This window comes from Patagioenas fasciata, chromosome 7 (assembly GCF_037038585.1).
Source record: "Patagioenas fasciata isolate bPatFas1 chromosome 7, bPatFas1.hap1, whole genome shotgun sequence".
Classification (NCBI taxonomy): domain Eukaryota; kingdom Metazoa; phylum Chordata; class Aves; order Columbiformes; family Columbidae; genus Patagioenas; species Patagioenas fasciata.
The window spans coordinates 24,464,554-24,491,414 of NC_092526.1; the positions used below are offsets into that span (position 1 = coordinate 24,464,554).

General features: G+C 41.6%; 1 protein-coding gene across 8 annotated transcripts; it reads right to left on the reverse strand.

Moving 5' to 3' along the window:
• Nucleotides 1-1,488: 1,488 nt before the first annotated feature.
• On the reverse strand, nucleotides 1,489-26,169 carry NFE2L2 (NFE2 like bZIP transcription factor 2). Of its 8 annotated transcripts, none has more exons than XM_065841126.2 (5): nucleotides 26,021-26,169; nucleotides 6,926-7,195; nucleotides 6,666-6,761; nucleotides 5,808-5,987; nucleotides 1,489-3,777 (listed from the first exon to the last, which is right to left on the reverse strand). In XM_065841126.2, the coding sequence occupies exons 1-5, from the start codon at nucleotides 26,048-26,050 to the stop codon at nucleotides 2,572-2,574; spliced, it is 1,782 nt and encodes a 593-aa protein (XP_065697198.1). In that variant the 5' UTR covers nucleotides 26,051-26,169; the 3' UTR covers nucleotides 1,489-2,571. The 8 variants fall into 8 exon arrangements, with proteins under 8 accessions (XP_065697198.1, XP_065697200.1, XP_065697199.1 ...); XM_065841128.2 differs by lacking the exon at nucleotides 26,021-26,169 and adding an exon at nucleotides 25,762-25,842; XM_065841127.2 differs by lacking the exon at nucleotides 26,021-26,169 and adding an exon at nucleotides 25,499-25,742.
• Nucleotides 26,170-26,861: the final 692 nt, after the last annotated feature.

A 26,861-nucleotide genomic window follows, 5' to 3' on the forward strand; every position in this document is an offset into this window, starting at 1 on the left:
AACAGATGTTACTACTTGATCTCAGGTGTGGGATTCCTAGTGCTTCCAGGGATGCTGGAAACGTGAGGATACGTTTTTTTTCATGACTTTGCTGTATCTCAGATACAAACATTTATGTGGCAGGGCCTCACTTCAAAGTTTGCAGCAAGTTAACACAGTATGGGAAGTGTGAAACTTACTTTTATCTTAAGGCAGACAGGGCTGGAGCATCTAACAGCCCCAGGTTTAGGTACAAGACTCTCCCGGTGCTGGCACTTGGCCCTCAGGCCTGCCTTTTAAAGAGGACATGGCCAATAGGATCACAGTTCCTGGTGTTTCATTGCCCTGCAGCACAGCTGCCCAGTCGGTGAAGCTGTTACTGTTCTGCTCTTCCCGGGTTAGCAAGGTCACACTGCAGGTGATGTTTGAGTGTGTGTTTGCACCAGCTACTAGAGGCCTCCACTATTCAGAATCAGTGAACAAGTTAGCAGGAAGATGAATTACAAGGTGGCCAAGACTGGAAATACAAAATCATTTGGGGTTATAAAACCAAAAGCTGACTGTGAAGAGTTACACTGATACTACTGTGACCACCTGGACAATAAAATAGCATCTGAAATTCTGTACATACAGGGAAAACCAAAACTGATGCCTACATAACCACAGGCTCCAAAGTAGTTAATGCCATTCAGCTGAGAGGGCTGGGAGGCATGAGAGTGTTGTATGAAAGTGGCAAACACCACAGAACCGTCACAACCAGGAGAACGTGCGCAGCGTCCCGTGGCAGAGTAATGTTCATCAGAACCATGGCTGCCTGTACCAGCCCCTGCCCTTTTTCTTTGTGTCGTCGTTCTTGGCGACACTCAGAACGTCCATAAAGATGTGGAGTGTGATGGAAGGTGGAATGGGGATGATGATAACAAAAAATCATTCTTTTGGCTTTCGTGGCCAACCATGTAAGGAGATGCTTTCTGCTGGATATACAGCTGCACCACGGTTAAAGGGTTTGGGAAATACAAACCTGAAGGCTGAATTCATGAGCAACATATTTTTTTTTAGCATTACTCTGACTTTGTGAATAATGAGCTGATGGAAGGCTGGTTTCCTAATCGGATGTCCCACTTCAAACCCATTCTCCTACAAAATTATTAAACAATCTTTGTGGGTCCTATCCTGACCTTCTCCAGTTCCTTCTTTTTCACAAAATGTACTGTAAGCTCTTGCAAAACAAATAGTTATTTATTATACTAAATATGGTAATGTATAAATATTGTAATAGACAAACTATTCCTAAAAAGATAAAGGCACATCTGATCTGAAATGTGTTTTTTTTTTTTCCACTGGTGCTCTATTGCTCTATTAGAAGTGCCATAGGGAAGGTAAAGGAAGATGATATGGTTTTTAATGTTCAGATCAGTATGTATTACAAATTATGCACTTTCTGTATTCAGAAAATCCACAATTACCAGGTACAATGAGTCCGTTTGAAGAGTAAACAAAACAATGCTCTTGATTTGTCCAATTTTTATTCTCTTATAAATCGTACTTTAAACTCCACAATGCTTCTCAGTTAAGCGAGCACAGGTTCCCAACAGTGCAGTGGGCTGGCAGCTCATCAGCCTCTTCCCGTAAGCTCCAAAGTAATCGCAGTGACAATCGCTGCTCAGAGACACAGTGCGGGTACAGAACAACTACTCCAAAGTGTACAGAACTTCTAGTTGAAAAATGTGTAATGCTGACAATGTCTTAATTAACACATTTTAAATGCCTTTGGAGGAGAGATCTCATCATGAATTTAAGTAGTGTTTGAAGAGCAAAACAAATTATGTAAACCTACATCAACTGGAAACAACTTTCTGTTCCACAATCCTTCCACCAAATGGCAGTTAAAATTAGGCTGAACAAAGCGTCAGTGATACCGACAACACTGTGTGATACCTCACTGGTTATTAAGCATATTTGTTACACAAAGACTTAGCTTTGGAAAACTAGTGAGGATTTCCCTGCTTTGGGGAAATAAACGTGTATGAAGTAGAGTTAAAAAAAAAAAAAAAGGTTTAATGAACTGATAAATCAAACTCAAGCACTATCAACTTTTATACTAAATTAAAATCATATATTAAATATAAAACAAGTATAAATGTGTAAGAAAAATGGGAAACAAACGCATATTTATAAAAAAAGTATCAGAAGCCATACTGGTTGTCTTGCAAGAAATTATATTTAGAAGGCTAGAATCATTTATATATATATCAAATAAATCTATGAATATAACAAGAGATAGGAACAGTATATAAATACGGTATCTTTAAATATTTACATGTATATGGAAATTAGGCAAAGTGGTGCTATAAGAAGGAAACATCTGTTATAAAAGTGAGATTACAAATTTTGCATACATCCATCTGCATTACACTATTCATTTTAAACTTGCCTCTTCCATAAACTAATTATTAACTTCAAAATTATCATTGCATAGAATTACTTAAAAAATATTACCTAATTCTGCATTCCACCTCACAGTACAAACTATCAGGATAATGATACAAAAATACTAACTCGGAAAACAACAGTAGCCAGCTGTGCTGCCCTTCAAAGTTTAGTCTCTGACTTCTTGCTTTTAGGAACGAGGAAGACGTTGCCATCCCTAGTTTGCTGCAGGGAATATTCGCTAGGAGAGTAGGACTTCCCGTCTTCATCACGTAGCATGCTGAACACCTCCAGGTACAAAGTGGTTAGCTGCTTTTTCATCTGACGGAGGCTTTTGTCATGCTCTCCTTTTTCCTTCAGCAATTTCTCTTTCTCGTCTTTTAGGTTACTCAAGTCTTGCTCCAGTTCCACTATATTTTCCAGTTTTCTTTTACGGCAATTTTGAGCAGCCACTTTGTTCTTGCCTCTCCTGCGTATATCTCGAATAAGCGCAAGCTGGGCTTCGTTGAACTGCTCCTTAGACATCATTGCATTGAAGTCATCAACAGGGAGATTGATGATTTTTTCGACAGGAAAAGGGATCTGCAGAGCTTTTGCTCTTTGCTCATCTCTTGTGAGATGAGCTTCAAGGCGGTTTGAAGGTTTATCTTTTGTGAACAGAGCTTTGGGCTGGCCTGGATTGCCCGGGGGCTCTTTCTTTGGCGTGTTTGTACACTGCAAACCAGGCGTTTGAGTGCTTGGCCCCACAGAAGAAAACACCTGATTCTGGAGCTGCAATGAGTACGCGCTGGCGTTGCTCTGCAGCACGCTCCCTGGAGCGCCGTCAATGTCTTCCATCTCAGAATCGCTACAACCAAAAGTCTTATCTCCATGGGCAGAGGACTCCAGAGAGTGTTCAGGCGATGCCACGCCAGAACTTGCATTCACTGAAATGCCAGAGTCTGAATCGTTACATTCTGGTACGGTTCCTGAGTGGTTGCCATTAAAAGCTTTACACAGCGAGAAATCGGAAAGATCGACAGGTTCACTCAGAATTTCCGCGAGTGGTTGACTGATAGGCAAACGGTGAGACAGCAGCAAACACTTTGAATCAGTAAAGGTGCTGTAGAAATCATCACAGAAATCGGAGTTTGAAGGGGATGTGTCATTTAAAGAGTTCACACTCAGCTGGCTGGTGTCTTCTGGCGGCAAAATGCTGGAAAAGGGGTCCTCAATGCTATCCAGGAAATCTGGACCGCAGTTAACATCTTTTCTCATGATGGGTAATGAGCTGTAGTAATTATAGCCGCTGTGCATCTCTGTTGGCTTGGTTTCGGGGCCTGTGATTGTGCTTACCTCAGCCAGGTTGTCGTTTTCAATGTTAAGACACTACATGGGAAATGCAAGAGACAAGTTGAGTAACACATCACCAACCGGTGATAAAACCTCTTCATATAACCCACCAACATTACATATTTTAGCCATCAACATGCACATAAAATGGGTATTACAACATCGCTGTAACCTGGCTGACTACAACACGCTTTTGGCACAGAGACACAATCTAGGAAGAAGACTCGATACCTAAAGCAACAGTAGGAAACAACTTGTTCTGGATGAAGCTATTTAGATTAAGACATCAGAGCCTCTCAAACTCAGAGCAGGATGCTGGAGACCCATTCCAATGCCCTCCTGTTCTGCTAAATTGCTGGTGTGGATCCTGGAGCTGCCAGGTCTGAATGTCTCACAAGCAGCACCGCTAGAAACGGCAGGAGTACAGGACATGTGAAATTACTGCATGAGACTTAATGCACATTACTTGCACACAATTACTTGTTGCACGCTTAATTTCATGCTATGTGATGGATTTCCTCAAAGGACAAGACTGCTTCAGGATTTACAAAATGAAACAGCTGTTCAGTGCAGAGAAATGTAATTCTCAGTGAAATAAAGAATACGAACATAAAGCCTCGCAAACATTAACTCACCCCACATACTTTTAGTTAATCCGGCTGACATCAGTGTGAGCCACGAAGACCATCAGGCTGATGGGCTTCCAGTGGCTACCAGCCCCACATTCTTTCCAGCAGGGTAGCATTTGCTTAACTGAAGCTGAAAGAAGTGTGCCTGCTGTCCCCAAAGAATCAGGCAATTACCAGAATGATTCTGTTTCTCTTAAGAAGGGACCACACACTGATTATTTAACCAGAGATTGTTCAAGGCTTAAACTGAGGTTTTGAACATGAGGGCTGTTTTTTTTAAATTTTCTTCAAACATAATCTGTAAACTGCAATGCCCTCAATTTAATTATCTCACTTCTTCAGGAAATTATTCAATTATTATTATGAATGACTGCAATGGGTAATTTTGGTTTGGTAGTGTATTTTCAGCATCACTGCTGCCTCTTCACAGCCACTTGCCCTTGTAACTTACGTGGGGCTTTTAAGCCAACCGTGACAGTAAAGATTAGGAAAACAGGAAAATTTTCAAAAATACAAAGAGACAAAGAGAAAAAGTGAAGTGGCAGAAAAAATGCAGTTCCTGCAAACACCTTTTTTGGTTTTCTTACTATGAGTTGGTTTTACAGATATTCCACTGAGCAGTCATCTCTTGTGTTAACAACAAAAAGTAGAGCAGCATCATGCTGAAGCATTATCACGTTCTACAACATACTTGAAAATAAATTCACTCAATTTTATAATCAAATCTAAGGAAAAAAAAAACAACAACATATGGATAGGAGAAAAAGAACCCCTAGATGTCTCCTGTAATGCACAATTTATAAATATAGCAAAATGATTTTTTTGTTCCTTTGAAATATTCAACTCATGTACATGACATTATTAGTTCTTACTGCACATATATGAACAGTAGTTATATAACTATACCTGACTCTTCTATGTGTCTAAATATATGTTCTATTATCATCTTTACAGGCCCTGTTCCTTAGATAAAAAATTGAATGCAAAAGTAACCGTAAAAGATTCACACAGACACAGCAAAACCAAACAAACAAAACAACATTTACAGTAATGCTTGTGGAAACAATTCCTGGTTTAGATCTATAATTCAGAAGCTCCATTTTTAAGCAGCTGAAATTTCAACCATGATCAGGCTGTCACAAGGTGCATACAGAGGCAAACAATGATTTGCTAAACCTGAGGAAGTTCTGATTGGGAAGATACATTGTGTTTCACTAAGGCCTTCTGCTAAGCAACTGATTTCCTTCCTCCTACATTTTTTCAATATATTATTTTTATGAAAATTAAAGCTCATATTGAGTTATAGACAACCTATGGGTGTAGGATCCAACATGACAGTCATGATCACCATCTGTTAAGATGATCTTGTACTGCAGTCCATACTCTTCCAAAATATGATGCTATTTTTTTAAGGTCTTTATCATACTAAACCTTTACCTGTAACTCTGTAAGGGACAATAATTCTTCCCAAACTTGCTCTATGTTCTGCATATTCTCCGCATCAGTAAGTGGAACTAGAACAGGTGATTCAGGTGGCTGAGTTTGATCAGAGGAGATGAAGACTGGGTTGCTATCCACCTGAGCAGGATCCAGTGACTCAAATACAGCTGAAGAAGCCTGGAGTGTTCAAACAAACAAACAAAAAAATCAACCCTGCCCCAAACAAAACAGTAACATCAACCAAACCAAACCAACCAAAACAACACAACACTTTGAATTTTCCAAGGCCAAAATCTGGTTTTGGGTATTCTACAATTTCTTCAGAACAGACAGGTATTTCTTAACAACAACAACAAAAAAATTGTAAATAATGGGAATACAAAAATACGCCTATGAAAGGAGATTTCATATTAAGGGAAGAAATGGGGGGGGTGGAAAAAAAGCTAGAAACTGAAACTGGTTGGTGAGGGGCTTCTCTTTACACATCCCATAGCAAGGGTCAGCACCTGGGAACAAAGCAGCTCAAACGCACCAGCTCCAGAGAGCTGCACGACGGCCACTGTGACAAACCAGCCTGGTCCAGCCATGCTGTTTGCAGCAGCTGGAACAGCTGCCAACAGCTGGATCCACAGCAAGCCCCAGCTGCGGGTGCAGGCAGCAGAAGACAAAAGCGGTGCTCCAGATGCAGCCCGAGTTTAAGCCTAGGGCGGTGCTTTATTCCAGATGGAGTCAGCTTGGGGACAAAAATCATATCAAAACCCAATGTTTTCGTGAAGACAAATCTTACTAAGGGAAGACATGAGACTGATCCCCTAGAACACCACCCGCAAAACCACTGCATTGAGTGTTTTTTACCTCATCGTCCTCCAGAAATGGGAAAGCTTCTGCCAAGAGCTGCATGCAGTCATCAAAGGACAAGGCCTCTGCTTCTGGTTTTGAAGTCTGTGCGGTCTAAATAGGAAAGCGATGAAAAAATGTTACTGTATCTTTGCATAACTGAAGAATCTTCCATTACAGCAACAAATGCAAATCCATTTTAGCCAACCACTTGCATTATGGCTTCCTGTGAATGGAAAAAGGTTTAAACATGTTCACAAACACACATTAGAGTTTACCTGAGAAAAATCGATCGGTTGCTCAGTATTTTCTGCCTGAACGTGCTGAGCCGGCTGAACTGGAACAAATTCCCCCGTCTCTTCGTCTAACTCAAACTGAGCCAGCAAGGCTTTCTCCTGCTCTTTTTGGAGCTGCTCTTGTCTTTCCTTTTCAAGTTTCTTCTGTTTCTCGAGTTCATACTCCTTCTGTCGTTGACTAAAATCAAAAACTTCACGCCTTGCCCCAAGGTCTATATCTTGCCTCCAAAGGATGTCAATCAAGTTCATGTCCTGTAATAGAAATGCTTTTTTTAAGCAAGCGTCCTCCCCAGCAAAACTGGTTTAGAACAACAGCAAAGCTTTTAAATTCTCTATTAAACAGGTATGCTCATGTAACCAAGGCTTCTTCTCTTAATCCTACAAAACTATCTAAGTGAAATATGGCTCTGTACAACCTTTCTGAAGTGTGCGAACTGATGGTTTGGTCGCTGTGGGCTGAACGCAGGCTCAGAGACACGAAGCAATTCGTTACAACTGGTAAGGTAATACGTGAACTGAACAGAGAATAAATATATTTCTTCCTAAGTTAGCTCACAGAACGCATGAAGCTATAAAATGAATTATGTCACCTTAAGAAAGTAATTTTTAGAAGAAAATAACAGAAATTTAAAAGTTTGCCCATGGAAATTTTTTTCGCTATGATCTTATAATACTGTAAAAGCTGATTAAAAACATAACAGGGGCTGTCTGAAGTGGGTCTAATAGCCATACTGCACAATGTGTTTTAAAATATTTATGTTCCATCCTGCTATTAAGTATTAAAGGACATGAGAACAGGGCTTCAGAGCCAGAGGATAACCAGAGTCAGACGATAACCCGGTTTGAAAGTCACCAAGTGACATAACATCACTGTAGAACTAAACACAATTATTGAGACTGTTACTAAAAAATAATGATTTAATAACAATTACTAAGAAATAATAATTTAGTCTAAGTTGATGGCCTAGTGCAGTTGGTTTGGAGCAGCAGAGTATAAACTAGAGGTCAACAGGTGTCAAATTTTGGTAAACCACTTGGCCTCTGGCTCATCACAGACTCAATCATTGCCAGACAGCTAACGATGACCTGTATTTATTGGAGATCAGCAATCCCTTGTGCCTGTAGTGTTTCAGAAGACAAATTTAACTCTGCTATTTAGAGAAATCCACCCCCTTAATATTATTTTATTTGGCTAAAAATTCTTTTAATTTTTTGCACATGGGCTTTTTTAGTGAGAGGTGGGTTGGTGGATTGCTTTGGGTTTTTTACTGTTCAAATAGTCAATATTTTTCAGGGCTAAATTTGGATTACTTCTGTGAAGAAAATCTAGCACTCAAAAAATCATTGGTTTTGATGTCAGCTGAATACTTGGTAGCCAAATTTGTCAAACGGATAAATGCCAACGATTTCTAACTGGTGTCCAGGAGTTTGGATTTTATGGCACGTTTCATTATTCTTAAAATGACCCTTTAGAGGCAGCACACAAAAATAATGTTCAGTGTAGGGCACTCTCACCAGGCTGCACACTACAAATAACATACCAGATGCCACATGTCATTTCAACAGAACCTTACTAATTTAGTGAACAGCTCTACACCCAAGATACATTCATTTGGCCACCATATAAAATTAAACCATTCCATTATCTCTAAAGACTATTTTTGAATACAGAAGCAAAGTAACCTCAATGTCAAGTCACACTGCCATTCAAAACGATCCCTTTTGTACAGCCATTACAGCAAAAAGCTTTAGGGCAAGTCCACATCTCAACAAACCAATTCTGTATTAACACTCCTATTTAATCACTGCACAAACTACCTCTACCAGTTTCTAAAAAAATTACTTTTCTTTAAAATCAAGCAGTTACATCAAATATCTGTGTGTAACACAATGCAACCATTCCAAAATCTAAGACATATTCAACATACCTTGCTGGGGGAGACCACACTCGGCTTTAATGGCCAGCAATGAAGAAGCTGAAATAATTACAGTAGCTGCCCAACACAATGTTTGGTCTCTCCAAACTGGCAGGGTAAAACGAACTAATTAAGTTCTGCAGTAATTGGAGATATTGCAATATGGTATAGTTTCATTAAAGGCCTGTAGTTTACCAGCTGCTCACTGTCTCCTTCTGCAGCAGATTCAAAACTGTTTCCCAGTCTCGAAGCATTTGCAATATGTTCTAGATAAAACTGCAGGATCTGGATTTTAAGGCTCACTTCTGAATTATTCATTTACAAGGCACCATTTAAAATGTGACTCAAAAGATTTTCTGTGTGTATCATGCATGAGGCTGTGAATTAACAGAGCTGTTTTCCTCCCCGAGTTGCAAAAGCCTAGAGCACAGAAACAGCAGAACTGGTGCTCAGTTTCAGTTTAAACCGTGAAAAACAAAAGTGATGGAAAAAAGGCACAGAAGCCTTAACATGTTTTCCTTCAGAAGAAAAAACACTTAGCTTTAGCACACAAACTGAAGGCACAGCTATTAAATCTTTCAGCCACACTACTGGCCGTATTCCTTACCAAAACAAGTAGCTTTGGGTGCTGCCTGGTTTGTGGGATGAGAGGCCTCCAGAGCCACCAGCTGACCAGGGACAAGGGGGTGGCTGAACGCCAGCACCTCCAGCACCACCACTGCGTGCCGGCAGCAACCAGCCCAGCAAGCAGAATCACATTTGGAATGAACATGCTTGCCTGCTTTCCAGGATAGTCGAGACCTGGGCTGTTGTCTGAGAAACACAGCAGCACTGATCGGCTCCTGTCACCATGTTTCCAGGGACCACATTCAGCCCTGTGTCTTATCTCTGGGAAGGAGCTGAGCTTTGCTGACTCGTGGGGTGCTCTGCCCTGGGGAGATGCTTGTCAGCAGCACCTTTTTAGAATATTATTTAGTTGTTGCGTTTGTGGCACATAAAACCAAAAGGGTAGGGTTTTTTTTAATTACTAAATAATTGGAAAAGAGCCCGCCTACTTTCAATTAGAAAAGTTCTGTATAAATACAGCAATATTAGCTTTCGAATAACAGTTCGAGGAATTACTCTTCACATGAATGGGCTGCATGGAGGAAGTGTTCTTCTGTTCAATATGCTAATATGTAATATCATAAAACAGCACACTGATTTAAATATTAACCTGTCATTTAACACTTATCTATAAGCTCAACCAATGCTTTTAGTAATATTGCCATTGAAAAAAAAAATCTAGTCCAAAGCCTCAGGTCAAAGTTAATGGAGTCAACATTGACCAGTGATTCACTAAGCAGTGAATCACAATCCCCAGCACGAGGTGACGGCAGAGAACCAAAAAAGAAAAATTTTTAAAACTGCAGTCTAAAGCAAATATTTTGCAATTTTGTTCCTTCAGCCTCCCACATCCATCCTCTTTAAATTATTTCTCTGCCTTGTTGAACACCATCACACACACACACAACCACAGATATAGGCAAGCGCTCTATTTTAGGTTTATCGCTGAAGCATTTTTCCCCCTCCACTGTGAAAGCAAAAATAACTGTGTATTTGATGCCTGGAGTGTTTCAGTAAAGCTATTAAAAGGTATTTTACTTCTTGCCTGTGCAACAGCTACCCTCTGATTTGTAGACGCCTCAACGTGACGTGCTGGTCTCAGAAAGATTCACTTGTAGGGACGAGCAAGCACGGATTCACGTCTGAAATGGAGCACGAGGACCAAGAGCCCCGTGAACGATTCACCTGCCCCAGGGGCTGCTGCTGCCCCTCTGAGCCGCTTCTGACCGCTCCTGACCACTTCCCTCCGTGTCAGACCTATTTACTGTAAAGGCGCCAGCCGCCCCTCATGTGACAGAGTCCACAAGTGCCCGTTTGTTCTTTCCCCTGTTGTGCAATTCCTGGAATTGCATCAGAGGAAACGCTGGGTCTGGCAGCACGAGGGGCGGGGGAAGGACCCAGCCAGAGCTCAGCTCTTGCACTCTGAGCACCAACGCCTTGATTTAATGTATTACAGTAACATGGTTTTAATACATTTCCCAAGCAGGCAAACCACGATTTTATTTTGCTTATAATATCTTCTTCACAAGTTTGCAAACAGAGAGAACTTCTCGGGACAGAGGACATGCTTTGCTTTCCCGTGACCCATGTAAGCAGGAGGTGCCTTGCACTCATGGTTTGATTTTTTTTTATTCATTTACTGATATGCTCTTCCACCACATTGATAGCTTAGTTTGGACATATAAAGGCACTTCTAATAAGATAAACATAAATGTTAAACAATTCACATTAAGCCACCATCTGGCCCCCAATGGAAATTTTCATGTTTTAGATTTACATATCAGCATTTGCCATCTGGGCAGAGTCTGTTACACATTTTATGAGAAAATCTCTGACTACATTGTAAAGTTTGACAATTAACTCTTATTGCTCCTAAGCGAACATGTTTGCAGGAGGGTGAACAAAGGCAAGAGACCCTGTTTTAATTTTACTTTCATAGACTGACTTTTGTGCTTTAAACAAAATGCCAATCTTTCATTTCATCCCTGTTTAATTTATCTGACTGGTTTTGTTTTTGTTTGGAAAATAAGCCTTTCACAGGTACCAGCAGCCCAAGTACCAGCAGAGAAACAATCCACTGTATCTCAGACAGCACTTTCAACCAGTTATTAGCTATCCCCTAAATGCAGAGCACATTTACTTCTTAAAGTCATGCCTTTTGCAACATAAACTGGGATAACACCAGCAGAATCTCTTCACCAGGCAAGGTTTTGTTTTGCTTGCCCACAATCCATTAGCACCTCACTCCAAGAAGAGAAAAGATTTCACATGCCAGCACAAATAAACTTCAGAGCTAAAGAGCCATCGAATCAATGGCTATTGCAGCCAGCAGGGAGCTCAGACCAGGACCACACAAAAAGCAGAAAAAACACTCTTACAGCTCACTCACAGAATGAGAGATGACAAAGTATCCCCCACTTCCTATTTGTTTTCCAGAAAGTGAAAGGAATGAAAAAGCACCTTACATTTTTGCTTTAATAAAAAAAACCCAACATGTGGGAAGTGAGGATCAAGGACCTGAGATGCTCCAAGGCAAGACTGAAAGGAAGGGGATGAAGCAATAAAGCAAGAGAAGGAGCTGGAAGCATCTTAACACTTCAGAAAAGCACAGGCTGCAGAAGCAACAGCTGAATGTCTATCCCTCTTTATCCTCAGGAGAAATTGATTTTATTCAAGTAGGTTTTAAGAAAGATTTATAAAACATTTGATGTCTTCAGAAGATCTCTGAAATCACCATAAGTAGTGGTTTTCTAAATACTTTTCAAGGTAAGTTACTTATTTAATTACAACTCATAACTACAAAAAAAAAAAAATCCTGGACACATAAGCCTCGTGCTTCAGAGAAAGCACTGAAAGCAAATAAAATTAGTCCAACACCATAATTTTTTTAAAAAACCTGAGTTTTGAAGCTGACCCATGATTTTCAATCCCACACAACTGGAAATTGAAGAACAAAAGTTAACTCAAGAATGAGGAAGGGACAGCGAGGACATAAAAACCTTCGAACGAGCAGCTGCCCTCATGGGAAGAACAGGGGAAAGGGAATGGCAGAAGCTATTTAGGCTGGAGGGCAGAGGGGTACAACAGCAATTTTAGCTGTCTGGATTTAGGATTTGGAAGTGTGACAGCACAGACAGCTGTCAAACTAAGCCATGTGACAGCAACCTGTGATTTGTGAACGCACAAGGTCACATCCCCGACTGCCCTGCTGTCCCACATTCTTCCCCAGGAGCTCCCAGGACATCCAGAAGGAAATGGTACATGGGTGGGTGTGAGAACATGTCTTTTTTCCCAACTTTCATACCTGTGCCAGTTACTACTGGTGTGACTGGACTGACACTAAACCAGTACGCCATGACCACAAACCAGCCTGCTTCTGCTTCGTGATGCCCATTTGTTCTTCCCAGCCATAAAAAGTCTTTGGATGCCTGATTTCTTGGTCAGCATTTAAGCCCAGGCGGGCTAACTTGCCTGAAAAAGGACTCTAAAAGTGTTGTGGAGCCATAGCTTTAGAGAACTGACATTGTAAGGGAACTTCCACTCCATGTATATATAAATAAGCCTGCTGAAAAACACTGACCATGTGTCTTGGGACATTTTTCTCCCCAGACAGACATATGAGATAAGAGCAGTCCCTGAAATGTTAGTGTTTGTAGGCAAATTTCATTTTCTTACTGAAGTAAGAAACCTCTAGAATGCTTTGCCACGCCAGGAACAGAAGTCGTCTTGATATTTCATTAGCCAAAAGCCATTTGGCCTCTGTTTCATCCTAACATCTCATATTTCAGACTGTACCTCCCACTGTATTTCAGCAGTCTACCAATAAATGTTAAATTGTTCAGGATCTACTCTTACAAATTAGATTAGTTGAAAAACTCCTTGGCTGGATTGTCCAGCATTCTTAAGACAGTTTCACTACAAGCCTTGTCAGGGTATTATTCTGACAGAGAAGGGGAAGGCTCTGCCTGGCTGGAAGGACAATCCTCCCCTGCAAATGCAATTCTGGACACCACCCACCCCGCTCTCCCAACCCTCACTCCAGAAATAACTCCTCTGAGAGGGGGACGATTTACGTATTTCACCTGAAGCATCATCTTCCGGGAATGACATTCATAAAGGCTATGACTGTAAGGTCTGTACAGCTTCCAACAGGCTGCTCATGGTCATTAATGTACTAACATCATTCCAGCCCCAAAAGCTGCAAAATCCTAATGCTAACAGTAGAACAAGACCACAGCAGGTAAAGAAAAACACCCTCATCAGAAAGACAGCAAAGAGAAGGGCAAGAGGGGACCCAAAGAGCAGTTTACTTCCACACTTTGACAACAGTCTTCTTTTTCTGTAAAATCCAATCAATCCTCACCTCCACGACACTCCTTAAAATACTGAAAGTGTGCAAGAGCCTCAGAGCCCCCAGTCCAGCCTGGGGCATGGCAGCAGGAGTGACATTCTCCTCTCCAGCTCATTAATCTCTGGAGACAGAAATACACATATTTATCCTTTTCCCACCACATTTGGTCTGCCTTGAGGTGACCATTTCTTGTACAACAGATTCTTGCTCAGCACCGCACATCTCTTTGCAGAAGATTGTTTGGTGCTCTGTCTCAGACACTCCACAAGTAGTTGTATTTTTCTGAATTGTTTAATCAATATATATTTTAGAATGTAGCTTTGAAATAATAGAGTTTATTATAGAGTACGCAGTTTTCCAGGGGCTGAATGGTCCCAAGACAGATCATGCCTCAACTTTTTTTTTTCTTTTTAAAGCAGGGCAGGGAAGGCACCAAACCCCATTTCATTCGCATGGCTTACAGAAAGCAGTCTTACATTTGACATTGGTACTTCTTTGTGTAATACCTGATTTTTCAAGTTTTTTCAACATTTTCTAATATTCATGGCCAAACCTGTCACACATTGTATTAGCTCCAAATTCCCCTATTTCTGCCTTAGCCTAAAGGAAAAGTCAGAGTGAGGTCTAATATTGTGAGCTGATGATGATAAAATTCTCCTGAATAAATGTAACTATGCCCATATTTACAAGCACTGCCCTGGCTGCTAAGCAAAAGCCAAAAATGGCCATAGGTATCATCCAACTTCTTCAAACTTAGTCTCTAAATCTCCTGACATCCCAGAACGCTTTCTGGAATATCAGTATCTGAAGTAGTGAATCTTGCATGTTTTCAGAGCTTTGCTGCTTCAGTTAGATGAGTTCTATTCTTCCGTTTTCAGGTCTTAATTATATTGTGTTAATCTAAATTTCACTTTTCCACAGTATATTTGGCTAGTATAAAAGTGTTTTGATCCCTTCTACTCAAATTCTGAATCCTGCTTTCAACTTAACAGAGCCATTTCCTTGCCCCTTCTTTATCTTGCATCAGCAGCATTACAAAATGATGAAGTCAATAAGCACACAAAGTTAATGTGTATTCAAGTTACAATCTATTACACAAGTTGCATAATGAAATTGGGAGGCTGGCAAGAATATGGGATTGTTTTATAAATGAGTGGGTTAGGCTGTTTGTTTTTACATGCTTGATACATGAACAAAACTCCGCCATGTTGCCTCAGCAAGTAAAGTGAGTGATTCTGCTGTGGAGAACTTTCTAGTTTTTGTCTCATCACCATGTAGCATACTATTTAACTCCATTTTGAAAGGCATTAAATAGCAGCCATCTCAGACAGAAGTCTACTTCATTTCAGGAAAAGCTGAACTTAATGGCTTTATTTGTGTCTGTTTTTTTTTTTCCTCCCAAGTAAAAACTGCATCATAAAGAACCCGTGACATTTATTGGATTTTGTCATTTATACAACAAAATAAACAAAAGCAAACAAACAAAAAAATCACATACAGCATCTGAAGATATTGCTGATCTTTTAACGATAGGAATACAAAAGCCTTTGTGTCCCAATTCATTTTATATACTGAACCTACAGTACTTGGAAAACAATTACCTGTTAAATGATTATCTTCAAGCTACCCTGCTGTACCCACCCAGGCATGTGCTGTGTGTGGACATTGCCACAGGCTACACAGTTTATCTACAAGAGGATTTGTTTATAATAATGGCTCAGTCATCTGGGAAACACAATCCAGCCAAATCATAGCACATTCTTATGTCCAGTGAAACAAACCAGTAAGAAAAAAAAAATTAACAGAAAAACAGATAAAAGAGCCTAACAAAACCCAGGTAACATATATGAGGTTGTTATTAACCTTGGTTTATAACCTATTGGCCACTACAATTTCATCAGGATGACATACCTTTTGGAAAAGTGTTTCAAACCATGCATGAAAACAGTGTGTTTGTGAGGCAAAATATCATCTGGGTGTATTTAGAAACTCTCTTCTACTAAACATTCTCACTGCACTGGGATCTTCCTGTAAAGCCCCAATTTTTAGCTGTAATTTTGCCAATGGCTGGGCAAGTTACAGGGACAGGTAGCAGATGGGACAACATAGCTGCCCCGCAGCCTGGATGTGGAAACCGTGTGCTCTGGTATTAGAAGAAACATGTCACAACAAGTTCCATTTCACTGATCTCACAAGTATCTTACTTTGATGTTGTTGTTCATGGGCCAAAGGACAAATGCAAGCAACCGGAATACCTGTGTGGGTTAGAAAGCAAGACTGGAAGGTTAAGCATTCAGTTCCACTGAGGGGGAATACAGCCTGCTCCAGAGCTTGTCAGCTGTGACATGTTCTGCCTGTCAGCCCACATCTGGCAAAGTACATAAGTGCCCACCTCCTCCTGTGAGGCACAGGTGTTTAATACCTTTGTGGGTCAGAGTCTTGCAAGTATTATGCACTTTTCACATACATAATTTATATAGATTACGCTAAGAATTTAGTGTCAGTGCACAGTTTTGAACAAATAAGCAGCGCTCATTTTTGAGTGTTCAACTTAAAATACACTTGGAAAGGTTATTTCGTTTCTACAATAAGAAAAAACCCACACGTAGACAGAAAAAACACCAAAAATACATTGCTATTCAACTGCTCACCACTGGACAGCACAGGATTGTAACAGAATCGAGGAAGGGAGGCCCAGTGTGGCAAATTTTTGCTGTGGTGACACTATCTTTCCACACAACTAATTCACAGTTAAATGGTTTGACACTGCACAGCCTTTATTAGTGACATACTACAGAAGAGCTTCAGTAAATAACAATACTATTCAACTGTGTACTGATTACCAAAAATGGCCTCCCTAAATTTACACAAAACATCATAGAAATTATTTAATTTGCATGAAAGGAATTTGTATAGCTTTTCCCCTTCCTGCAGCCACACCAAGATACATCATGAGAGTTGTTTTTCCATAGTATGAGGTAAGGACAGATTTTAGTCATTTTCTTCAGCACTTGTAATTCACATTTTTCTCAGCAAAAAGAAAACCTCTAGAAGCCATCAACCCCCACAAAGGTTCCAGGAACCTCTTCCACTTGAAGGTCCTGCAAAGTTAAAACACAAAACCAGAAAGCTCAAGAAGGGCCAACAATATAGACATCTACATGCCAGTTTGTCGTTTTTGCACACAGTGACAACTTTTGCTTAAAAATGGTAAACCCACTCCAGAACTGAACAAGACTGTGTACAAAACTAAAGCTTTGTTTCTGCGTGGTGCAATCCAACCCTCACTTTTTCAAGTCCTGCACTCCACCAGCACTTACGACAGCCAAAACAATACTGTTTGTAATGAATAAACATGTCAATATACCTCTTCCACGCATAAGCAGCAAACATACTCCAGGCATGTTAATATGCTTAACAAACCTTAAATACGAAGGGGGAGGCTTATCCAGTTTGCAAGCGTACTACACTATAGACTGTTTCTACAACCTGCATTTACAGCTGATGTTTCTAGTAGTAGACGTTACAGAAGATTTGACTGCTTCCCAGATGTAATTAGAATCAGTTTGTTGAGCAAAATATTTAAGAAGATCACTTGTAAAATAAGAAAATATGGAATGCAAATAAAATGTCAGGTTTGGATCTTAAACAGTTTTCTGCCTTTTGGTCAAAACACTTGACTTCCTTATGCCTCAGCAAATACTTGGGGAAAAAAACAGATTACAGCAAATTAAGAGTAAAAATGTCAAGATTCTAAAATTTGTCTATAGCATAGTTAATTCAGACAATGAGAGATAAAGATCTTGTTATGGTAAGTCACTGCTCACAGAGTCAGCTACAAACTGTTAATTCTGTAATTACTACTTGCATTTTGTAAGACCTTGTTCATCATCTTGGCCACATATACACTATTTATTAAAAGCTCTCATCCCAAGCTCCATTTTGAATTTAAAATAACTCCATGGTTCTGACCTTAGTAACAGAGATTTTCAGAATAATTTAAAGCACTCTATTAAAAGTTTCATTATTTAAATGGCTTCCATTCTTCATTTTGCCAGCAAAAAACCTGAGAGATAAGAGATGCTGTAATTCTGTTACAGCTTATACAGCTATGAGGCACCTAAACATGACATGCATTTCCATAGCGAAATAATTAAATCTAAACAATTTGGAAGACCAGCTGTCAGAAGTTATGTCCTAGTTTCAAATATAAGTTCTGTTTTATCATATTACGCTATTTTAATAGTACCATTTTTGTTACTGAAATACTTCCATTTTCATCCTTAGGTATCATAAATCCTACTTGTTTAAAAAGCTTACTCAAGTTTATTTTACAAATACCAGTGGGATAATCTTCCAGAAACTCCTCAGTTGACACAGATCTGCTCAATACCCATCTACAGCAGAAAAACAAATTGCAAATATAATTCAATGTTATAAAACACAAAATATGTCTCTGTGACTCATGTCAAATAATTAACAGAAGGCCACATTAGGGTCTACAGTACACTTGTTCCAAGGACACTTAACAAATATATTAAGTGCACAGGTGCACACAGATCAGTCACTGTGGTACCAGTGAAGGCGAGTGGTAGTATAACAAGCTGGGCTGGTATCCTACCACTGATTAGTCTCAGATAACCTTTGCCACTAAATTCTCCACGTTCTTCTCCCACCTGTGAAGCTTCTGAAGAACTGTTACACATCTGAGCTGAGCTGCACCAACCTTCAGATCTGCCCACCCACCCACCCTACCACTTTTACCCATCTTTTTATTATTCAGCTGATTGTGGAACATGTCATCTGGTCACATAACCGCATGCAACATAACTGGAAATACCCTGTTTTAGGACAAAATTCAGCTTTCTTACACAACAGCACATAACCAAACAGTTCCTGAAGACAAAAAGAAGGACTGACTGAGCTTCCAGGCCCAGGCAGCAAAAAACACAAGCCCCAGCTGCACAGCAGACAGGACCGGCCACCTCACAGAGGAGCAGGTGGCACCCAGGGCAGCAGACTTGCATCAACCGCCTGCTGCTGGGAATTCTGAATGAGGATCTTCCAGCAGCCCAAGCAGCACGCACACTGCTCCACTCTAACTATAGCAATTGGTAGGGAGATACCAATTCTGGAGCACAAGTTTTATGAGGAGTGGTTGAGAGAACTGGGGCTATTTAGCCTGTAGAAAAGAAGGCTGAGGGGAGACCTTATCACTGCCTACAACTACCTGAAAGGAGGTTGTAGCATGGAGGGTGTTGGTCTCTTCTCCCAAGAAACAAGTGATAGGATAAGTGGAAATGACCTCAAGTTGAGCCAGGGGAGGTTTTGAGTGGATATTAGGAAAAAATTCTTCATGGAAAGGGTTGTCAGGCATTGGAACAGGCTGCCCAGGGAAGCGGTGGAGGTATTTAAAAGGCACATAGATGAGGTTCTTAGGGACATGGTTTAGCGACAGCGTTGGCTTGACGGCTGGACTCTGATCTTGAGAGCCTCTTCCAACCAAAATGATTTTATGATTTTACCACAAGGATTCAAACAAACAGAACTCCCCAGGATCTTTCTGTCATAGCTCTTTATAGCTAGACGGCAGTGATGATCTGAGCAGGAAGCAAATCAAAGTCACAGCAGCTTTTCATGTAACTCAGCAGTAGAAAAGTCAACGCTTCAACATTTAGTGGGTATTAATTTCAAACCCAGCAAATAGACACACCCTTAATCATAAAACAAACCTCTTCTGAAAGGCAGGCTATCACTCAAGCTCCTCCTGAGCCAATTTCTCAAGTATGCTAACTTGGTTTTGCAAGCAGTCTCCAGGAGTGGATTTTTTCATACTTTAAACAGCATGTAAAAGCAATACAGCAAACAGCAATAAGACTTGGAACTGTGAGACAGAGGTGGGTCCAAGGGGGGAGAAGTTATCTTTACATTTCAGAGTTATACAGAAGATACTTCCTTAAAAGGTTTCAAAGAGATGGCTTCAAACTGGTCTTACGTAACTTGTTGCTGCAACATCAAACTTTAAGGAACTTTATTTTCCTTTCTCTTCTCTTTTTTAATTGCATTGCTCATAAAAATACTGCAGAAGTCGGAGTAAAAGTCTTAAGACTCTGCGAGACAAGTACGAGGTTGGGTGGTCTCAACTCCCCCAGTGCTGCAATAGCATCAGAGACCATACTTCTTGAAATGGTTTAATTTAATTGTGAAGATAGGAAACATTAGTAGTCATTTACAGCACCCTCAAAATAGCATAGCTAAAAAAACCCCATTACTTTATAATTCCTTCTTCCCAGTACAAAAACTGCAGCTAATCAGGCCAAAAGCAGAAATCTAAACTGACATAATGAAAAACTTAAACCAGATCTGTAGTATGTAAGTTGCACTGACATAGTATTAATATTACTTCCAAACTATACCCATTCTACTACAGCCTTGCCACTTAGTACTTGTGCTAGAATTATTAATACACCACTGAGCAGCAGTTACACTCCGCTGGTAAAACAATGCTAATATCCACTACTATTACTGAGTTATTAACACTCTTAGTAGCTCCTATTAGCTTTCTAACAGCTCCACAATCATATCAAAACACTTAAATTAATTCTTTGAAAGTGAATATTAAAGTAGAAAACAAGAGCCAAACACCAAGCACATGTATAACACATAGTATTCAAAACAATGTGTCAGTTAAAGAAAAATGAGCAAATATTTCACCAAGAATTCAAAATGGCTAAAGACCGAAAACAGAAGATGCTTCATAAGACAAATCCTCTTCTCCAAAGCAGTCAAATAACTAAACATTTTTATCCATACTAGATGTTGTTACAGACCACTCAGTTACCCAAATGAATATTTAATTTAAATGCATGGCTCTGAGAGACTTTGCTTCTATTTGAAACAGGTACTGCTGAACTAAGCATGTTAAGGTAAAACTCAACTAATAGTAGAACAAGATACTCCGCTGGGCAATGTATTTTTCTTTTTAATTTCCTTATTTTAAAAGGTAGGAAATAAAAATGAATAAATAGTTATGTAAAAAACTCACTGAAACAAAGAAATCCTGAGGCAGAGCTGTCCCTGTACTTGCTTCAGTACTGTGCTGCACAGAGCAGAAATACTCTTCTTATACTTCGGAAGAACCTGAGCACTACGTGATCAATTAACTTCTCACTACTGCCGATTAATATGTGCCTGTCACTAGCTTTGCTTTTTCTGTACAGATATCAGTTAGTGGGTAGGAAAGATAATACTGCACAATTCCTATCTTTACTTGAAATGTATCTGCCAGTATCGGTTTCAGATAGGTCTTCTACAGTTTAATACAGTTTTATACAACGCAGATAGTGTTGCTGGCTTCATTTCTTACTGGCTGGTTTAACTGTTTACCTTAATAAAACAAATATGCCATAAAAGTATTACTGTTGAGCAACCCTGAGCAGGATTGGAGTTCACTGTATATCAGTCATCTTTGGATAACATGAATTCAAAGTCACAACTTCCAGCTCCTCCTACCTGACTTTTCATTAATCTGCATAGAAAGACCTGCACAGGTGACGTGTTCTCCAAACCAGTTAAACCAGATTGTTACTGAAAAATAACTGATCTGGCCAATGTATTGTATTCTTTTGCCTTCACCTCAAGCAGCAGTCTGGGGCACAAAGTCCAGCTTTGGTGTAATACACGGCATCAGAAAACTGAATAGACTTCAAAGCCTTTCGAGTTCTTTAGGAATGTGCTATATTAAAATAATAGGTCACTTGGAGTTGGAATGAGATGCAGGCCACAACAAACTTTAACAGGGTGATTAACCTGGAGCCTTTGGCAGACTTTTTGCTGGCTGCAATCCAAACACAGCAGCAAGGGATTAATATTTAATTTATGCCGAGAGGTTACTGTCTGGACTTGTCCAGACTAGCCTCAGCCAACACAATCATTTCAAATACATCACACTTACACAAATTGGCCTAATTTTAGTGAATGGTTTAGTCATTTTAAAGCTTATCTTTATGATTTCAAAGGGGGGGGAAAGAAAGAAGCAGTGTTCTAGATACAAACATCAACCCAAATCCTTCTTTGCAATTAAGCACACATCCAGTGTTACAAGCAAAGCTGGTGTCATTTGATGTCATCATCTGAACCTTCTATATTGTCTCTAAGACCACCCTTTTCTGAGCCTGCAATTGACTCTTTTTCACTCTCCTTTAGAAATCTAACACATTCAAAAATTTTTCAATGACAGACTCCAAAAACTTTTGCTGGTTTAGAATTTGTTGGTTCTATTGAAACACGAAAATTTTACCACAATGTAGGAAAAATTATATTTAAAAACAGTATGAATCAATTTTACTGAGAAAGTAAATAAACAAGTATTTCACCCAGTTCCTTTCATTTCTAGTGTTCCTTGTCATCATCTCACAAAGCCCAGCATATTCCACAAAGGTGTCCAAGATTTCTTTAACAAAATAAGTATATTCAATATGCTATTGTTACATTCATTTCAGTCAGGATCACAAAAGTAGCAATACCTATCAAACAGATATTTTTCCATGTTAAAATTTAAGATATAGAACTTGAGGAATAGAAACCACAAGAAATCAAAAAGGCATTTAGGTGCAACACTAAATGTAATAACCTGACACATTTTTAACAATATCCTTGTCCTTCAGGATTATACAAAACCTGCTGCATTCAGGATTAGTATTATACTCTATTTCTTCAACTAAAAATAAAGAAGGTACAGAGAGCCAAAATTCATTCTTGGCCATGACCATTAGTGAGAAGTGTACACAAGCCTTCCTAACCACCCACACAGTGCTATAAAAACGTCTCAAGTTCTTTAAAGCACACGAGATCATCCAGCTGCCCTCTGCTTGCACTCTCTGTTCTTTTTTGTCCCAGTTTGGTCCCTTTCAAATATTATCCAACAAATTTTCAAAGCCAAACTCTTCTCTAGCTTTGAGTCCTAACCACACTTCAAGCTGAATTTTCTGAGGCAATTAGCTTCTTGCACTTCTATCAATTTCCAATATAATTGTGAATGCTTAGCACATTTTGAAGACAAACTACAGAAGAGTGTTCCTACCACAGACAGGATATTTACTACAATAACAGTGATATCCAGTTAGCTGTCCTCCTGAAGGGATTGACGCAGTCAGCTCCTATGAGTCTCCATACATTTCAGGTAAACATACAACATTGCATTGCATCTAGCACTGGCTTAACTGAAGATACTTTCTCATGAGTTTTGAAGGAAAGAAAACCCCCTCAGTTCAACTTGATATCAAGGCAAGCACAGAGAACCGAGAGGTTCAAAATAAATGCATTTTCGTTTAAGATAAAGCTTGTGGTATTCGTTTGCTTCCTCCAAACTTGTCCATAATTTTAATAGATAACATTATATTCAGAAATTTGGATGTTTTCTTATATTGAAATGTATCTACATACATAAATAGATATTTCTACAGACATCTTGATCAGATATTCCTATTCAACAGTGATATTAAACCTCATTATCAAGAAACAAAAAACAAAAAACCACCAAGCCAAAAAACAGAGACTTGTTGACAAGCCTGAGCACTTGTTTGCCTTTGTGTCCAGAATCTTCCTCATGTGGAAATTATAGGCCATTAGGAAATAAAAATATAAACCCATTCACTTGACAATTTAATGCAGAATGTCATAAGAAAAAAAAAAAAAAACAACACACAAACAATAAAGTATGTGTAATTCCTCACTAAAGCCCTTTAGACTGAAGAGATCATACTAATTGAGCTGGAGATTCTTCAGCACCATTCCCCAGGTATAAAACCCCCTAACAGATACACAGGCACTCAGTTATTTGCTTACTTGGCTTTGCCAGTTGTTACAGTTGGTCTTACTTCAGTCTAAATACAACCCATGTCTTCATTCTTTGTGCTGGAAAGCAAATTCTTTTTGCTCTCTTCTTGTCATACGGCTCAAAACTTGTAGAGCTGTTTTAGAAGGTTACAAGCAACTTTCAACAACTTCAAATTTCCTGAAGAAAGGAACAGCTACTATGAGAATATCATGCCTTCACAAGTGTGATTTGAAACATCTTGACCCTTGTTCCATTGCACTCTTTTCTCTTAGGTGTTTTGAAGTCCGTGTTACTAGTTTGTAATAGGCAACATCCCATTTCAACTCTGCATACAGAGATACATCCTATTTCCAGGCAGAGAAGTCCTTTTTTTCCAAGAATACCACAGGCAATGGCACAGCTAACTCCCTCAGAAGTATGTAGCAGAACGTGGCGATTTTACATCCTAGTTGAGGAGCTAGACCAACCCCTGTCTTTCACATTCACCTTTACTGCTACACTAATTGCTACCAGGCACATAAAGAACTAAGAGCTCGTACTGCATTTGCACAAATGCACACCCTTCCCAGCCACTGCCTTGCGAAACCTGAGGGGCTAAATGAAGACTGTGTTCCTTGTCTCTCCTTCTGAGCAAACACTTTATGGGAAAGGGTATTTGAATTTTCCATTTAATAAATACATCTAAAACTGTATGTCAAAGATGGTAATCATTTCCTATCTAAAAAAAGCAGCACCTTTTCAGGCTAGGTCTGCAAGGGAAGACACCAGCAGCTGCTGAGCTTAGATAGGAATATTGCAGCAGGTGGCTTGGTAGGAAGGGTTTGACAAATTGACAGGCAAATGAGGAGCAAAAGCTAAGTTTGCTGGCAGAAAAGATACAGTGGATTGGACAAGAAGGTGCAAAAGCAGATACCCAGGAATCAGTCTGTAAAGATTCTCTCAGAAATGAGAGAAAAAACAATGCCATAAATGGATACTATAGGCAAAAATAAATTAACTTATTACATTTATGTAGCACAGGCCAAGAGCTCGGTTTTCATTGCAGTATCTTCCAAGAAAGTGAAGAGGCAAGGTGGAGGTCATGGACATGCTACATGGGGCTAGAAAAACAGATTGAGCATGAGTGGCCTAAGACAGAAAAGCAACAGCATTCGATGAACAGAGAAACTTCACGAGGTGTTACTTGTACTGACATACACTGAAGGACCCTCAAAAATCTTGAGTCTTAAAAGAGCTTTAGATGCAGTTTCAAACATTACTTTTTTAAACCTAATATGTAGCTGATAAGGATATGTTTTCCACTTAAAAGCCCAAGAAAAACATGTAATGATATAAATTATAAATGTAATGATATAAATTTAAAATAGAGTTCAATTATGTTTTCAGTTATTCACCCCACTCCTGTGCAACTAGTTTGCAATCCAAAAGTACTGATCTTCCCCAGCCTTATAGAGAACAGGTTTCATAGCACAAGAGCACGAAACACAAACACATGCAAACACCCTCATGCCTCCAAGAGCTCTGCCTCGGAAGAGACCACCAAGCCTCAAACTCGTCCTGTGCGGAGCCCCCGAGAAGTGCCCTGGCTCAGCCCCCGCGAGCGGCGTACCCAGCAGCCGAGGTTCGAGGAGATCCCCCGGCCACAGCCCCTCACCTGCGGCCCTGGCCGGTGTCACCCCGGTTCAGGCTCCTCAGGCTGCGTGTGAGAGGCTGGACCAAGCCCAACACCACCCCAGGGAAGTGCATGATTGTGCAACAGCTTCTGCCGGCCCGGGCCACGCTGAGGGGACAAGGCCCCGGCGGGGCCGCCGCGCTACGACAGAAGGAACTCTGCGGTCACTCACCCGAGTGCGGAGCGAGGGGCGCGCGGCCACGCCGGGGGCAGCGACGCGGGGCTGCGCCTCAAGCGGGCGGCTGACACCTCAAGCGGGTTGCGCCTCAAGCGGGCAGCCCCTCCGGCAAGCAGGCGGGCATCTCCCCGGCCGCTCCCTCAGGGGCCGGCGCCGGCCCTCTCGCCTTCTCCGGCTCCTCGGAGCTGCTGCCCCCACCCCAGGCTGCCCGCAACGGGCAGCTCCTGCGGAGGTGGCTCCTGGAGGCCCTGACTGACCTTCCGTGACCGGCATGGGCGGGAAGAGACCCGACCCGACCTTCCCCCCTCCTGGAGCGGGCGGGGGGGCTGTGTGGCCCCGCCCCGGCCCCGCCGTGACTCAGCGTGTTCGCAGGGGCGGGGCAGCGCCACGTGCTCCGCCAGCCTCGTGACCGCCCGCCCCACCCCTCGCCCGGACACCGGGCCGGGCCGGGCCGGGCCGCGCCCTGGGGGGAGAGGAGGGGGCGCCGGTGATCGCGCCTGCCGGCCGTGTTCTCACCTGGGCATCGGGGGGAAGTTCGATCTCCATCGCGCGGGGCCGGGGGGCAGAGAGAGGCCGGTACGACGCGGTGGCGGCTGAGCTGGCACCGCCTGTCCGCTCGCTCCGGTGCTGTTTGGAAACGGAGGCGGCCCGGCCGGGCCCGGGCCAGCAGCCGCCCCCGCGCTCCGCCCCGCCGCCGCCATCCAGCCACTCAGCGGCTGCGGGAACTCGCGGAGGCGGCTCCTTTCCCGGCAGCGGCGGCGGCCGAACCGGGAACTTCGCCCGCCTCTGGCGCTTCCACAGCCCCCCCGCCCCAGACCCGCTGCACGGAGCCTCAGTCCTTGAGGGGCCGGCACCCCCACAGGGCCAGCCCGGCCCTGCCCGCGGTAACGGCCAGCGGCACTCTCGGCCGCACCGGGCAGGCGCCGGGGTTCCCCGCGCCAGCCCTTCGAGCCGGCTCGCTGTGTAGGGTCTTGTGCCTTAGCGCAGCTCCCCATCTGCTCACGGATTTGCGTGTTTCACATTCGCACAGCGCTTGTCAGCTCCTTGCGGTCGCACTGCGGGCTCAACCACTATGAAGGGGCGATGGAAGTGACGGCGAAACCCGGCGGAGCGCGCGGGGATCCCCGCGGGGTTGTGCGGGAATGGACAGGCGGAGCGGCTGCCCCCGGCTGCCTCCTGCCCGGCAGAGGATCCCCGAACGAATGACCAAGACGCGAACCAGCCAGTTCGGAGACATGGAGATTTGGAGTTCGGTACACGAAATTGTTTCGACTTTACATCTTCAGACGGGACCCCCACAGAGCAGTATTGTCACTGCTAGTAACTTTTTGCCAGCCTTTTGACTCCTCCATGTATT

Coding starts and splice junctions, on each gene's coding strand:
- NFE2L2 (XM_065841126.2), bottom strand. CDS start 26,050: ATGGAGATCGAACTTCCCCCCGATGCCCAG. Junction 7,196..26,020: donor AACTTCCCCCCGATGCCCAG/GTGAGAACACGG, acceptor TTTCTATTACAG/GACATGAACTTGATTGACAT. Junction 5,988..6,665: donor CATTTCTGGAGGACGATGAG/GTAAAAAACACT, acceptor TGAACACTCCAG/GCTTCTTCAGCTGTATTTGA.